General features: G+C 42.3%; 1 protein-coding gene across 3 annotated transcripts in view; it reads right to left on the minus strand.

Annotated features, from left to right (window-relative positions):
• CHAF1A (chromatin assembly factor 1 subunit A) overlaps nt 1-16,728 on the minus strand; it is a 186,978-nt gene extending 170,250 nt beyond the window's left edge. The window contains exon 1 of one of the 3 annotated variants that reach the window (XM_073686355.1): nt 16,521-16,728. In XM_073686355.1, coding sequence (XP_073542456.1) covers nt 16,521-16,569 — 49 coding nt within the window. In that variant the 5' untranslated portion in view covers nt 16,570-16,728. The remainder of the gene's footprint in view (nt 1-16,520) is intronic. The other 2 variants (XM_073686357.1, XM_073686354.1) reach the window with 2 other exon arrangements.
• Nucleotides 16,729-17,146: the final 418 nt, after the last annotated feature.

The raw sequence follows: 17,146 nt of genomic DNA on the forward strand, positions 1-17,146 counted from the left end.
TTTGAGATTAGGATCTTCTGTAACCCTACAGATGGCAAGGATATACCTCAAGCTTTTGTGGGGGGTAGGAGGAGAACTCCATTTTCATCCCCACTCTGACAGATTTCAGAATTCTGATTTAAAGATTTGCTCTGCCACGGTGGAAGAAACCCTGAAATTCTGCCTCCAACTTGCTTGCTTGATTTACCTGATCTTCTGTATTGCGGAGTCTGAGCCTGTGACGGGCGAAATCTTCTCGAAGATATTTTAAACAGGAAGCAACTTTCTTGGCAGCTTCCATCTAGGGATGGACCAAATACATACTCTCCCCTGAATGGGATAGAGCAAAATTTCGATTTAGACAATATTCACATGCCACATCTTCAGCCAGAGGGCACTCCTTGTGGTATCTAATAAGACTGAAGCTCTTGCAGCTAACCTGACAAATTCTGCTGAAGCACCAGCTAAGAATCCTGTCGAGAGCTTAAAACCTTGCAGCGTCACTTCAACGCAGTCCACGGTTGTGACCCTCGGACCCTGAAGTTTCGTGGCATTGATGTTATACATCTGGACTCTCGTGGTGGAAATGGCAAGCAACTTCTGGCTCAAAAAGAAGCCAGATGGATTGTCACTTTAGACACAGTGGTCCCGCGGGGACTGAACGAGAGCTTGGGGTTCTCATCCTTTCTCTGAGATGGAGTATTTGGAAGGATGTTTTGCTCTGCCGGCCATGCTCTGTCCATTGCGGACCGTGGCCATATGGTTTTTTATATATTCTAATTTCACATTTTTAATCTTTTTATTCCTTTGTATTCACCTTTTCCCATACAGTGACTGCGCCTCAGGATCCCTGACATCTGTATTAGAGTAATGAAGAATACGACATACTTGTCTCTGTTGAAAAGATGACACTATAAGATCTCTCTACTCTACATCACTCATCGTGACGTATCTCATCTGTGAATTTTTTCCATCTTGAGAATTGGAATAGATTGGACATGTAACGAGTAATATATATGTACCAGTTTATACGCCTCTTGGAAAAGCCAAGTGTTACCACCGGCAAAACGCGCGTCGAGGCTTCCCTTAACCTGTGTCCTGTCCCTGTGCGGTCCCCCGTACTTCTGGGCCCTCCTATTATTGGGTAAGTGAGGTGCAATGTGGCTCTGTGATTAAGTGGGCCTTTCCTAAACACTAGTGATTTTTTATTGGTCTGACCATGTGTCAATTCCTCTGTTTTCAGCATGTGCACTACCTATGATCCCTGGGAGAAACTTTCTGTAGAGGCCCTTATTAACAAAATACGGGAGACAATATGTCCGCATGTCTCAATCTGTACTTTTGTGGTAAATTGTTGATATGATGTATTCACTTTTAATGAATTATATATGTAATAAAGTCTCTTATGCCATTCTACTCAATTGTTCTCCTATTTTGTATATACAGTTAAGTCCATATATATTTGGACAGAGACATTTTTCTAATTTTGGTTCTAGACATTACCACAATGAATTTTAAACAAAACAATTCAGATGCAGTTGAAGTTCAGACTTTCATTTGAGGGTATCCACATTAAAATTGGATGAAGGGTTTATGAGTTTCAGCTCCTTAACATGTGCCACCCTGTTTCTAAAGGGACCAAAAGTAATTGGACAGATTAAATAATTGTAAATAAAATGTTTATTTCTAGTACTTGGTTGAAAACCCTTTGTTGGCAATGACTGCCTGAAGTCTTGAACTCATGGACATCACAAGACGCTGTGTTTCCTCCTTTTTGATGCTCTGCCAGGCCTTCGCTGCGGTGGTTTTCAGTTGCTGTTTGTTTGTGGGCCTGTCTGAAGTTTAGTCTTTAACAAGTGAAATGCATGCTCAATTGGTTTGAGATCAGGTGACTGACTTGGCCATTCAAGAATATTCCACTTCTTTGCTTTAATAAACTCCTGGGTTGCTTTGGCTTTATGTTTTGGGTCATTGGTCGTCGTTTCATACTACAGATGGACAATCAGTTTGGCTGCATTTGGCGGGATCTGAGCATACAGTATGGCTCTGAATACATCAGAATTCATTTAGCTGCTTCTGTCCTGTGTCACATCATCAATAAACACTAGTGACCCAGTGCCACTGGCAGCCATGCATGCCCAAGCCATCACACTGCCTCCGCTGTGTTTTACAGATGATGTGGTATGCTTTGGATCATGAGCTGTACCACGCCTTCGCCATACTTTTCTCTTTCCATCATTCTGGTAGGGGCTGATCTTGGTTTCATCTGTCCAAAGAATGTTCTTCCAGAACTGTGCTGGCTTTTTTAGATGTTTTTTTAGCAAAGTCCAGTCTAGCCTTTTTATTCTTGATGCTTATGAGTGGCTTGCACCGTGCAGTGAACCCTCTGTATTTATTCTCATGCAGTCTTCTCTTTATGGTAGATTTGGATATTGGTACGCCTACCTCCGGGAGAGTGTTGTTCACTTGGTTGGCTGTTGTGAAGGGGTTTCTCTTCACCATAGAGATTATTCTGCGATCATCCACCACTGTTGTCTTCCGTGGGTGCCCAGGTCTTTTTGCATTGATGAGTTCACTAGTGCTTTCTTTCTTTCTCAGGATGTACCAAACTGTAGATTTTGCCACTCCTAATATTGTAGCAATTTCTCGGATGGTTTTTTTCCGTTTTTGCAGCTTAAGGATGGCTTGTTTCACCTGCATGGAGAGCTCCTTTGACCACGTTTACTTCACAGCAAAACCTTCCAAATGCAAGCACCACACCTCAAATCAACTCCAGTTCTTTTATCTGCTTAAAGGGTGGCACATGTTAAGGAGCTGAAACTCCTAAACCCTTCATCCAATTTTAATGTGGATACCCTCAAATGAAAGCTGAAAGTCTAAATTTCAACTGCATCTGAATTGTTTTGTTTAAAATTCATTGTAGTAAGGTCTAGAAAAAAAAATTAGAAAAATGTTGTCTGTCCAAATATATATGGACCTAACTGTATGTGTGTGGACATAGCCTAGAGGTGGAAAAAGTTCTGAAATTACACAGGTCTGCAAAAAATAAAATTTCAAGAGCTGTTTTGCTTATTCCACGGAATTTTTGTTTTTTGGTGTGCTGAATCCGAAAATTACCTCCATTTTGTCTTAGGACATCAACTTTCCTGACAATTTAGGTAACTGTTAAATAATGAAATACCGTGAAATAAATGAAAATAGACTTATAAAATTACAAATTTGTCATGAAAATCATTTTTGAACTGAAATGAGCTCACTAACACTACTAAAATCGATTTGTTTTCCCTGTGAGGCTCCTCTTGGTACATTTACGCTTGTGAGTAGCATCTGAAAGGTCTCTCTGAAGCATCCAACAGGAGTCTGCAATCTATCCATCTCTTTAAATGTCCTGGAGGAATCGTTCACCTTGCTCTTCACTCACAGCTCCCATATTTTCAGGAAAGTAGTCAAATTGGGAATGGAGGAAATGCACTTTCAAACTCATCGGGCAACTTAAAGCTTGAAATGTTTTCAGCATTCGTCCGACAATCTTTTTGTAGTCAGGATCTTATTTTATTGCCTAAAAATTTCTCTATGACCTCTTTAAATGCAATCCACCCTTCTTTTTGGAGGATCCGTCATGGTATTGACAAACTATCAGCTATAAGCCTTCTTATGTCTGGTCCGACGAACACACCTTACTTCTATTTTGCCTCCAAGAGGCTTAGAAACTTGGTGACCAAGTATTTGAAGCATTCCCGATCTCTTGGAAGTGATTTTATGAATTGCTTCATCAATTCCAATTTTATGTGGAGAGGTGGTAGAAGAACTTTAGAGAGAAGTACCAAAGTTTCTCGGAGGACATTTTTTTTCCCCACCGACTGAGCACCCTAAGTTGCCAACTCTACTTGTTCCAGTGACTGTCGGTCTCGACTGTCCCACAGACAAAGAAAACAAAGGTATTTGGTATACCCAGCATGTTGCCAGAGCAGCATGCACAAGACCTTCAAATCACCACACACTCGCCAAAAGTGGTCTTCATATTTTAGTTTACAAATTCAAAGTTCTTGTAGGTTTCTTTCAAGTGTACGGAATGACCTACAGGGATGAAAGTGTAAAAACAGCCGTTGTGGAGTAAAACTGCTTTGAAACCCTTTTGAAGAGTCTATAAAAAGACGCCATTGCGCTGAATCATATTGGATTTTGAATTGACCCATCAAACATTCGACATCGATGCAATAAACCAACTTGTCTTTCTGGGCAAAGTAAGGAACGAACTCCTTTTCACAATGTCTTTACAATGAAAAACACTTCTGGTAACAATAAATTCCTGCTTTTGAGCCTTGATCCGAGTAACTCGGCAGCATTTTGGGGAAGATTCAAGTCTCTTACTAAATCCTTCATCTCCTCCTGGGAAAAAAAATTTGGTCTTGTATCATCTTCAAAGTCAGAACTTGATTCGTCATCTGGTTCAGGTATGATTCCACCTTCATCGGAGCTAGGTATCTCTTCCAAGGTAGCAGGGGCCTTGGATACTGGTATATCTGTGCCATGGGGGATGGGATAAATTGCTGAGTGAAGATTGGGGAATGAAATGGAATGCTTCCATTTGGAATTATACCCTTCCTTTGACATTGCATGAACAAAAGTAACAGTCATCACTATGGTTCTTTTGCTCTCGCCTCACCATAGGAATCCAATAATGGAAAGCTTTTTTTTTTCTTACCCTTGAGCCAAGTTCGGCAGTCCTCAACAGTTTGCACACTTTATGAGGCGCCCAAACTTTAATCTTGATCACCAAGTTTTAGTCCGAAGTATGCAAAGCATACTTTTTTTCACAAAGTCTGTAATATTCAGCTGTTGATTCAACACTGTATATTCGTCACAAATGAAACAGAAACGGTCAGGCGAATTAATACACTTCCGCAAAGCCATAACACTAATTTGGGAAAACACGGTTGATGAATGAAATTCCAATGCAAGTTTCTTGAACAGATAAGGAAGCACCTTTCGTTATGTCACTAACCACCTGACTGCCACCAGTCAATCACGCAGTACCTATTGATGTTAATGAGGAAAGAAAATAAGCTACCTGCCGATGATTCACAACAGAGTTTGCAGAAGAATCTATAAGGTTTGTGGCAAGTCCTGACGTTTAGGCCATGTGCCCATGTAGCGTTTTTGCGGCTGCGAAAATGCTTGTAAAACAGTCTGCCATGCAAAGCAATGTGAATTTGGATGTGCTGTGCACATGATGCGCTAATTAGCGCACCAAATTCACATTGCATTGCAAAACACAGCATGACCATTTCTACCGCGATTATGCTGCAAATTCGCAGCCATTGAGGAACATTGAAATGCAGCAAACCCGCAGGTATATGTGGATTTGCTGCGTTTCAATTAAATTCAATGGCCGCGAATTTGCAGCGTAATCGCGGTGCGTGTGGTACCCAGGGTGAAGAGGAGACTACAACTCTTCTTCATCCTGGCTACAACGCAGTGAAAAAAAAGAAATAAAGTTAAAAATAAACAAAACCGGTATATTCACCTCTCCGGTCTCCTCCAGTCTGCTCCCGGCCACGTCCTCTTTCCTTGGCGTCCCGCGGTGTACTGTCAGGACCTGCGGTGACGTCATTTAGTCACCTGAAGGTCACGCGACCATCAGCTGACTAAATGATATCACCGCAGGTCCTGACATTTCACCGTGGGACGCCGAAGAGAGAGGACGCGGCCGGGAGCAGACCGGAGAGGTGAGTATACAGGTTTATTTTATTTAACGTTTTAATTCTCTTTTTCTTGCTTTAAATGCAGCATCTATAGTATCAGTTGTTCACACATTATAAATCCATGCCGGTTGCATGGATTTATATTGTGTGACCAACTTGTCAGGCTATGTGCCCACGATGCAGAAATGAAGAAGAAAATTTCTGCAGCATTTCTGCATCTCCCTGGCAGAAAAAAAACACATGCAGATTGTGCATGCGTTTTTCCTGCAGAATACATGCGGATCCACATGCAGATTCACATGCGTTTCTGCATGCAGATTGACAAGCGCTTTCCAGGCGATAGCATCACTTGGAAAGTGCTTGACAACTAGGTTACACTGTATAAATCCATGCAAACGGCATGGATTTATACAGTGTGAACAGTAAAAATTAAAACAAATAAATCTATACTCACCCCCGAGGCCCCGGCGTGGCTGCAGCGCTGCTTCCTGGCTGGTTCCCGGCTGCCGGCATATCACGAGACAGAGCGGTGAAGGGCCTGCGGTCACATGACTGACGTCACCGAAGGTCCTTCAGCGCTGCTGGCATTCAGAGAGAAGACGCCGGACAGGTGAGTATAAACTTTATTTGTTATTTTATTCTTTTTTTACAGGTACAATGGTACCCAGGTCTGGATGAGATTCTCTTCTCCTCCAGAACTGGGCACCATCCGCACATAGAGACGCATAGAAGCCGCTTGTAAAAATGTACAGTCGCGGTTTCTATGCGTCTCAATGCAAGTCAATGGCGGGAGTTCCGCTGCACTTCCGCAAAATTAAATGACATGCTGCGGATTTTTGTACGCAGCATAAACGCTGCGGAAAAATCTGCAGCATGTGCATAGAACATGCGGAATCCCCTTGGGGACCATGGGGTGCGGATTACCTAGCGTTTTACAAGCGTTTCTGCTGCGGAAATTCCGCAGCATAAACGCTTGAAAAACGCTACGTGGGCACACAGCCTAAATCTGCTACGTGGGCACATAGCCTCAGGATTTTTTTCAAAATTTTTTTGTGTGTCATCAAAAACACCAAAATACATGGATATTATATGAAAATAATCAAACAGCTTTTTAGTCACAGACCTGTGTTATTCTTCTTGATAGAATTTTTTCATGACAAATCCTAGCATTTTAACAGAGGTTGTGTAGACTGTTTATATCCATTATAAGATGTCTTGAAAATGTTCTCAATTTTTTGAGGGTATAAATGGAAACAAATTCTGCTAAATTTAAAGGGTTTTTTTTTTGTTTTTTTTATACAGTGTTCTCTGTGCTATATAAGTGACTAAATATATTTCATGCCAATAACAAATATAACTTTCTTTTATTTCTTTGGACCTAAGAATTAACAGGCAGGTAGTTGCCAACTACCTGTCTGTTTAGCCCAGCGCAATGTGTGCCAGAACAAAGGGAACACAATTCGCTCCTGCCGGCTATTCAGCAGCTTCCGCTGACATCAAGACGACAGAGCAGCGGTTTCTCTTCAGCTCTGTTGACAGGTATGATTGCTACCGTCATGCTGATTGGCAGCCGGCTCCCCGCTACTAAACTGCAGAGAGGCTGCTGTCAATCAGAATGATGCCAGCAGTCACAACCCGTCAATGGAGCAGGCCAGAAGAGAAAGATCTGCCCTGTTGAGTAGCTGAATTCGCCAGCAAGATCAGTCAGAGACCACTCAGATGGCACCAGTTAGAACAGGCAAGTTAATTGCCTCTGTTAAGAAACTGTTCATTATTAGGCCAACAGTTAAAAAAGCAAAATAGTTCTGGACAACCCCTTCAAATGCAGCTGTCACTATTGACAACAGAATAGGTTAATCTGAGGTGATCATCTGCAGGAGCTCAGTTGTCAGAACGTTGAACATGCAGGTGTAGACAGTTCCCATCCAATCAGCAATATATATATATATATCATTGTGGAGCGTAAAATTTACCAGCGCTACAGCATTACAGCAAAAAGTTTAAAAAAGCGGCTGGAGACAATGGGGAAAGACCTAACTAGTCCAGTGCTGCCCACGACCGGTTTCTCCCTGACCGGCTCCAGTTAACATTTCTCTCACTATGTACAAATGGGAGACACCTGTCAACCAACTGGAGTGAGGTGGGAGAAGCCAGCCAGGGCTGCAGTTTCACAGTATCACACAGCAAGATTGTAGAATCACACAGCAGGAGCACTGATTCATGCTTCTTAAGCCATGGGCAGCATGTATCCAATGACCGGTTCCCTTTACACGTTATTTAACTGCAGACTACCACTATAAATGCAGTTAAATAGCATTTTTTTCAGCTAACAGGTGTCATTAAAATTGTTTGTTTTTTTGAGAAAATGAGGAGTTCCCGAGACAGAAGGAAGGAGAGAAGTGGCACATAAGTGGAGAAAGAAGCTTATTTGACCAATAAGAGCTGTTACAAAATGTCTTTCATTTGTTCATACTATTAATTTTATTTGAAAAGAAAGTGACTATTTATCCCCTTCAAGAGCGGGCAAATTGATATTTTGAGCTTTTTTAGTGAAAGAGAAAAAAAAAAAAAGATGAATTTTGTAAAAAAATAAATAAAAAAAAAATGATTTGTGGTGCCATTTTCCAAGACCTGTAACATTTTTACTTTTCTATCAACGGAACTGTATGAGGACTTGCTTTTTGCCGAGTGAAGTGACATTTTCATTGATACTGGGATACATAGTGTTTTGATTAGTTTTTATAGTATTTTTTATGATGTATGGTGACAAAAAAAAAAAATAATGGCATTTTTATTTTCTCCCCATGATGATATTTACTAATCCAGTTAATTACCTTTATATTTTGATAGGTTGGACTTTTACATACACGGGACAACCACATCTATATTTCTTTATTTTTAATTGGAAAGTATGGGGAGGGTTCAAATTTTATTAGCCCCCTTATAACACTGCAATCATCCAGTATCTCCACCCCACAACAAAAATAAAAAAAATACAAAACAATCCAGATTCTCAAAGCCAAATGATTCCCCCCTCCCTTTTGTGCCTGCAGTGTGCCCTAACTGCTTTTAGCATCCCCATGTAGGCATTTTCTTAGCAGAGAACCCATTTAATTTATGGGCTCAGTGTATTTCCCATTAAACTAAAATATTTGCAATTTTCACTCTACAACATGCCAATTTCTGAAAAGCACCTGTTGACCCAAAATCGTCACTACACCCCTAGCTGAATTCTGAGGGGTGCTATGTCCAAAACGGGTCACTTTTGGAGGTTTGTGATGTTCTGGCACCCAAAGGTCTCCAAAAATGCGACATGGCCAAATTTTTGCCCAAAAATCAAATAGCGCTTCTCCCATTCAGAGCTCTGCGATGCACAAAATCAGCAGTTTTCAAACATATGTGGGGTACTGCTGCATACTGGACAAATAAAAAAAAAAAATTGTAGGGTCAACTTTAACCTACTACCCATAGTAAAAATGAAAAATATTGAGATAAAACATTTTTAGTGGGAAAAAAATATTTTTTCATTTTCACATCACAAGTTTATAAAATTCTATAAACCTTTGGATTTAAAAAGCTCACTTATCCCTAGATAAATTCCTTAACCTCTTCCTGACATGCGGCATACATACACTGCTCTGCGGGAGATGCGTTCCCACAAAAAGCAGTATATGTACAAAGCAGTAATTGAATGGGCTCACTGACAACCCCGTAGCAATGCCTACGATCGGTGCTAACCCCTGTAATGCCGCTGTCAACAGTGACATCGCAGAGGGAGTGGGCTCCCTCTCTGATTCCATTAGCACAATGCGATGTGATCGCATTGTGCTGATGGTCTCCATGGTGATCCCCGGTCCCAAGGTGGCCACAAATTCTTTCAAGGCCCTGCAGGAAGGTGGCTTCTCAGCGCCTGTTCAGAGAGCCTTCCTGCCTGTCGGACGCTGATCTGATGCTCTGCAGTGCAGATTATTAGATCAGTGAACAGGGAAGGGAAAGTTGATGTCCCATAGTGGGTCAAAGTTTAAAAAAAAAAGTTAAGAAAAATGATGAAAAAACTTATACATTTGGTATCGCCGCTTCCGAAATGACCCGACCTATGAAACTGTCCCATTAGTTAACTCCTTCAGTGAAATATGAATGGAAAACAAGGCAAAAAACTATGCTTTATCATGCCGAACAAAAAGTTCAATAAAACGTGACCAAAAAGACATGTGTAAATAAAAATGGTACCGCTGAAAACGTCATCTTTTCCGCAAAAAAAACGCCACACAGTTCCATCAGCAAAAAAATAAAGGTTAAAATTCTCAGAATAAAGCGATGCAAAAATAATTTTTTCTATAAAATAGTTTTTATTGTATAAAAGCACCAAGACATAACTATATAAATGTGGTATTGCTGTAATCGTACTGACCCGAAGAATAAAGCTGCCTTATCAATTTTACCATATGCGGGAAGACCAAAAAAAAAACCCCTAAAACAAATAATTCCTAAATTGCTGTTTTTTGTTCATTCTGCCTCCCAAAAATGGAATAGCAAGCGATCAAAAGATGTAATTTGCCCGAAAATGGTACCAATAATAAGGTCAACTCATCCCGCAAAAAAACATGCCGTCACATGACTGTCGGCAGAAATATGGAAAAATTATAGCCATCAAATTATGGCAATGCAAAAACATGTTTTTACAATATAAAGTGTCTTTTAGTGTGTGACAGCTACCAATCATAAAAACCCGATAAATCTGGTATCACTGTAATCGCACCGACCCGAAGAATAAAGTCGTCTAATCACTTATACCGCACGAGGAACAGCATAGAAAAAAAAATAAAAAAATTCTTCACCTTCTATTGATTTGTTCATTCTGCCTCAGCTGACATTTATCCTGTGCTGAGCGCTTATACCGGGGTTTCCGTGTAAATCTCTGAAATACGTGATTCAGAAGGAAATCCCGGCGGAAGATAACCTATAATGAGGCAGAGGGAGGCACTGTGGATGCTGTCTGGTCATGATCCAGTGGTGTCCAACCTTTTATTAGGCGTCCATAAAAGTGCCTGCTGCCACAGTTTTGTGCACTTCTGAAAGGAGGCCAGACGAGTCCAGAGTAACTCTGCTCCCTCATTATAGTGAATGGTTCCCTCAGGGGTTTCATCTGAATTCAGTCACTCTGGAGATTTAGATGGAAATCCCAATATAAGTGCTCAGCGTAGAGCGCTGGATAAATGTGATCCCAAAGGTTATGTAAAATGTTCCCAATAAAAGATTCAACTCCATTCACAAAAAAAGCAACGCCCCACTCAGGTCCATCATCTGTTAATGGAAATATAGGGGGCTTCCACGTTACTGGTAGCAAAAAAAGCTCAGGAAAAACTAAATGGCTCCTCGCACTACAAAAGAAATCCAGTGAATTCTGAGCTCCAAATCCAAAATATCCCCCTCCCTTCCGAGCTCCACAGAATGCCTAAACCGCAGTTAGCGCCACATGTTTGACATTTCTGTAGCTATGAGAGCCCGCATAATTTCCTGGTACATGTCTCCAGAAGCATGAGCTGGGCATAACGTACTGTCACTACAGTGGCAGTTTACAAACTTTACTTCGCAACATCCGCTTGTTACTGGAAAACACCCATGTAGTTAAAATCCTCACCACACCAGTAGGTAAATTCCCAAAGGAGTATAATTTCCAAAGTGGGGTTACTTGAGGGGAATTCTGCTCTTCTAGCACGTAGGGGCTCTGTATAGAGTCCGCAAACTATTCCAGGAAAATCTGAGCTCCACGAGGCAAAAAGCGCTCTGTCCCTCCCGAGTCTAGCCGTGTGACTAAGCAGTACTGCACAGCCACAAATGGGGTATTTCTATATCCATCAAAAATTGTGGGACTAATTATGGTGCCATTTGTACCCATTCTCCAGTGTGAAAATGTAAAATCTGGAGCCAAAAAAAAAAAAATTTGTTTCCAAAATCATGCTATTGTAAAATAGACATGTGGGAAATGTTAATTATTAACTATTTTGTGTGACATGACTCTCTGATTTAAGGGCATAAAAAAAAAGTTTGAAAATCGCATTTATTTATGAAAAAAAAATCAGAAATTTGGTAAAAATTGAGAAAACTTTGCAAGTCATTTCAAAGAAATGTTACCACCATCATGAAGTACAATATGTCACGAAAGAAATTTCAGAATCACCAGGATCCCTTGAAGCTTTCCGGAGTGATTACCTCATGAAGTGACAATTGGCCTGGTCAGGAAGGTAAAAACAGGCTTCGGGGTGAAAGGGTTAAAGGGATTCTACGAGAATAAAAAAAATAAATAACTAAAAGGAAATGTCATTATAAATTGTTGAAAGGGAACCCGTCACCAATTTTGTCCTATATGAACGAAAACTATCACCTTATGCAGCACCTGGGCGGCATTTCATAAATGCTTATATAATCCCCTGGGGGGGGGGGGGGGGGGGGGGAATGAAGAGGCTCGAAACCATGCCCATTGGACTGGATTACCATGCAGCGCGGGAGAATTTAAAAGGTTCTTGAGGTGTCTACAAAGGGTTATATAAGAATTTAAGGAATGCAGCACAGGCGCTTCATAAGGTGATAGTCTCAGTTCGTAGTGGACAAAACTGGTGACAGGCTCCCTTTAAATACATTTAATAAGCAAATCACAATGGTTTTTCCTAGGGAGGTAATCACTATAGAATTAAAATGGCCGTCACCTTGTTACACTGAAAGACACCTGCCCTAGAATGTTAGAACAGATGCCTGCAAGCATGTGCAGCAGAAGTGCTGTCCGTGACCTAGAGATACCTATATTGTTAGGGCTCATTCAGACGTCAGTGATTTTTCATCAGTATTTGTATGCCAAAATCAGGAGTACCTCCAAAAACACAGAACAGGTGTCAATTTTTCAATTATCGTTTTCCTCTCTATGTTCCACTCCTGGTTTAGGCATATAAACACTGATGAAAATTCACTTATCTCTGAATGAGCCCTTATGCAGAAAGACAGGGCACACAAGTTTAAGTGTTCCTTTACCTCAGCACCTCTGGTATCTACAGTAGTATTGGTGCGGTAAATTTTTCTACATATGAAGGAAGGCAGAGCTAACATTCTAGGACAGGTTTCTCTCAGAATAAACATGTCTGGCGGATAGTTTCACTAGTTAGTACCTCCTTAGACAAAATGATTGTGATTTGCAAATTAAATTTAGGAATTAAAAAATAAAAATTATATTTCCTTTAGTTACCGTATTTTTCAGACTATAAGACGCACTTTTTTCCTCCAAAATTTTGGAGAAAAGTGGGGGGTGCGTCTTATAGTCCGAATACTATATACCTGTAAATACTGTATGGCTCTGCGTGGTAGGAGGTGTGGGGGAGCGGCAGCGGGGGATCAGCGAGGCACAGGAGGCAGCAGCTGCATGCTGCAGCCTACGCTGTGCCAACTACTAAAGAAAATGAATATTCCCTGCTCCCCACGCCCATGGGCGTGGAGAGCAATCAACATTCATTTTCCTTAATAGCCGACACACTGTAGCCGCAGTGCACCTCCTGCTGCCGCTCTGCGGTCTGTGTGCCCGCTATTAAAGCTCATGAATATTCGCTACAACCCACTCCCATGGGTTGTAGTGAATATCCATTGCCTTTAGTTGCAGGCACACAGACCGCAGAGCGGCAGCAGGAGCCGCGCTGTGGCTACAGTGTGTAGGCTATTGAAGAAACTGAATAGTCACTGCTCCCCACACATACAGTCCCGGAGCGGGGAGCAGTGACTATTCCGACACAGCAGCTCATACTGTGTAAGGGCGCATGCAGGGACACCATGCGCGGCTCACACAGTGAGCGTGTCGGCAGCAGAGCGGAACAGCGCTGGACGAGTACGATTATTTTTTTTGTGGGCAGCATGATGGGGGCTTAAGGGGTGCCGTGCATACCAGGATGGTGGCTCAAGGGGTGCCATGCATACCAGGATGGTGATAAGGGCCACGTTTACCAGGAAGGAGGGGTCATACATACCAGGATGGAGCATATTAACAGAATTGGGGGACATCACTCCAATACCAGTGCCCGCAGCAGACCCCCTCCCCCATAACAGGGCATCATGACCACATTTTTTTTGCTTACATTTTTTTTTCCTATTTTCCTCCTCTAAAACCTTAGATGCGTCTTATGGTCCGGTGCGTCTTCTAGTCCGAAAAATACGGTATTTATTTCTATTCTCAGAGAAGCACTTTAAGGGTTGTAGTTTCCAAAATACGGTCACTTGGGGTGTCTGCAAGCACAACATGGCGTTTGAAATCTACTCCAGATTCTATTTGCTATCCAAAAATCAAATAGCCTTCCTTTCCAAGCCCTGCCATGTGCCCAAGTAGTAGTTCTAACCTCATGGGTTATCACCGCATTTAGGAGAAAATACTGGGCAAATTATGGGGCTTATTTTCTTCTAATACTGTCTGCTCTATCGGTTATTTATAGGCTTATATGGCCCTTTTAATACATTATAGGGATAAACCCTGCTGCAAGGTTTCCCCAGCCAAAAATAAATAAATAAATAGAACTGTGAGAATAAACAAATGCTTCTGAGTTTCTGTATAAGACACAGGATGCCAGAACAAAATATTTACTCTTAAGACTTATGTTTTAGTAACACAATGTAAGGTCACAATAAACTGGAGGTTTAACACTTTCCCGCACTAGGATGTTAATAAAGATCCTGGGCGTGGGTCTGCAAGTGAGATTGCTCCACACAAGATATATAATGGCTTTACTACATAACTGGCATCTGTGTTTAAAGAGGTTATACAGGACTTTGTTTATTTTTTCCTATGGTCCTAAGAACTTTCAGAACTTACTTGCTTTGTAACAGCCAGCTCAGATCGGTCAGACTGCTCCTGTCGGCGATTCTGTTCAATTATTTTACCTTACGTCAACATAACGGCTCTTCCTCTTCAGGTCTGCTCTGTCATCATCATGCTGATTGACTGTGGTCTCCTCGCAGTTAGGCAGTGGGGAGCTAGCTGTCAATCAACATGCCACTAGTAATGACACCTCATCGACAGAGCAGAGGAGAGAAACCTGCTCTGTTGACATGACATCAGCAGTCTGTGACCATTCTAAGCTGGTAGAAATCGACACCTGGCAGAACCTGCCTGAAAATTCTTAGCCCCATAGGGGAAAAAATAAGCAAAGTCTAATCTAATCCCATCAATAGCAGTGGCCCCAGGTGAGTAAAAATACAGATAGGGGAAAAAAAACAAAAAAAAAAAAACCATTTGGCTTCACCACATTCATAAAAGTCTGATCTATTCAAATAAGGAATTAACCCGATTTGTAAACGCTGTAAAAGGGAAGTGCAGGTTTTTTAGGTCATCTCACCTCCCAATCAAAGCAATTAAAGAACTGTATGTACAAAAAAGCTGATCCTGATAAACATCAGCTCACTGTCCAAAAAAATAAGCCCTCACTCAGATCCATGAGCGGGAAAAAAAAAATAAATAAATGTATGCGTCTCAAAGAAAGGAGACACAAATCATGGAAAGAAAACACCTCAATATTGTAAAATAAATGTTTACAAAATAAATAATGGCTGCATGTTTAGAATCACTGGCCTGGACAACGTTTCCAGGTCAATGTTACTGCATACTGAACACTGTTAAGGCTGTCTGCCCACGATGCATTTTTCAAGCATTTTTTGCAGCGGAATTTCTGCAGCGAAAACACTTAAAAACCGCTTGGTAATACGTGCCCCATGGTCCCCAATAATAATCCGCATGTGCTGTGCACATGCTGCGGAAATTTCCGCTGCGGATTATCAATGCGGAAAAATACGCAGAATGTCCATTAATTTTGCAGACACGCAGCGTAATTGCCGCCATTGACTTGCATTGAAACGCTTGATATCTGCATCACTACATGTGCACACACGGATATAAAGCGATTCAATGTGCGGATGGTACCGGGGTCTGGAGAAGAGGAGATTCTCATCCAGACCTGGGTACCATAGAAACTGTAAAAAAAAGAATTTAAAATAAAAAATAAAGATTATACTTACCTTCCGATGTCCCCCGGCCTCCTCAGCAATGCGTGCGGTGTGTTGGGCGGCTCGCGGTGGTGTGAGGACCTGACATGACGTCATCGAGTCATGTGACAGGTCACACGACCTGTCACACGACTAAATGGCGTAACGGAAGGTCCTATTACATATCCGCGAGACACCGGACGCATCGGAGAAGGAGACCGGGGGCCATCAGAAGGTAAGTATAATCTTTATTTTTCACCATTCTTATTTTTTTTTTAACTATTACTTGGTCACACTATATAAATCCAGGCCAGTTGCATGGATTTATATAGTGTGACCAAGTTGTCAAGCACTTTGTCAAACGTTTTTGCATGCATTTCTTGGAAACGCTTCTACCTGGCGGGAAAGACGCATGTAAAATCCACATGCGTTTTTCCTGCCAGGGAGAAGCGGAAAAAATCCAGAGCATTTCTGCATCGTGGGCACATAGCCTAAAAACAAAGCCCTAGAAATAGAAAATAGTGGAAAGGCAAGGCGCAAAAATAAAAAAATTCCCTGATCATTAAAGGGTGAATCACCCTAAACCAAACAGACCCTTCCTGGTTGTGGCCCTGCAGTGCCCACAGCACAAAGCCCAACACAGGGGAGATGATAAAGGGATAGGAAGCAGCCCTGCAAAGTGGAGCCGATCCGAATCACCGGGAACCAGTGCACAGCTAATAGGAACCCAGTATTTATGGGACGTTCCCCCATAGCTAGGCGCCGGACACAGGAGGCCACAGCAGTTCTCCCACAGGACACACCACTGGGGACGAGCTGGACAGTTACCTGCTATACGCTGCTTCACCTTCTCTCCCGTTTCTCCTTTCCCCGGCATTTTGACAAAGAACTGTTCAGCAAGCTGTGTGAATTCCCTATCCCCGCGCTCCCCTCAGCGTTCTCCCTTCCGGCCACTTCTCCCCGCGCGATTCTGCTTGGCGGGAAGTTTTCAGCTGTCGACCTTCCCCTGACGCAGGCGAGCTGACTGGGAGTCACGTGATCAGCACGACCAGTGGACGCTCCGCTCGGCGGCAGGCTGCGGCAGGATTGGTCACAGCTCCGGCTCTTCCCATTGGTTCCTCTCACGGCGCAATTTTCTCAATTGACCGTAGGAGACATTTTGGTGCGTTCTCAGGTATTGGTGACATCTGTCATCATCCCGCGCAGTGCTGGGGGCGACCCCTCAGGGCCGGGCAGCCTGTAAGCCGGGCTCAGGTATTCCCCTGATATTGGGCCGTGTTCACATGTACTTTAATACAATAAGGCATGTTGTAGCCTTGCGGTAACCGCACTGGCATTGTCATTGTATGTAGGCTAGGTGCATGCTGAGCTTTTTGAGGCCGTTAAATAAGATGACTTTTCCATGAAAACCAGTCCCTGGCATCGCGCCTCCTCAGGGTGCGTGTGATGGGTTT

Source organism: Phyllobates terribilis, unplaced genomic scaffold (assembly GCF_046119375.1).
Source record: "Phyllobates terribilis strain yellow unplaced genomic scaffold, ASM4611937v1 Scaffold_1__5_contigs__length_1240528914, whole genome shotgun sequence".
Taxonomy (NCBI): Eukaryota; Metazoa; Chordata; class Amphibia; order Anura; family Dendrobatidae; genus Phyllobates; species Phyllobates terribilis.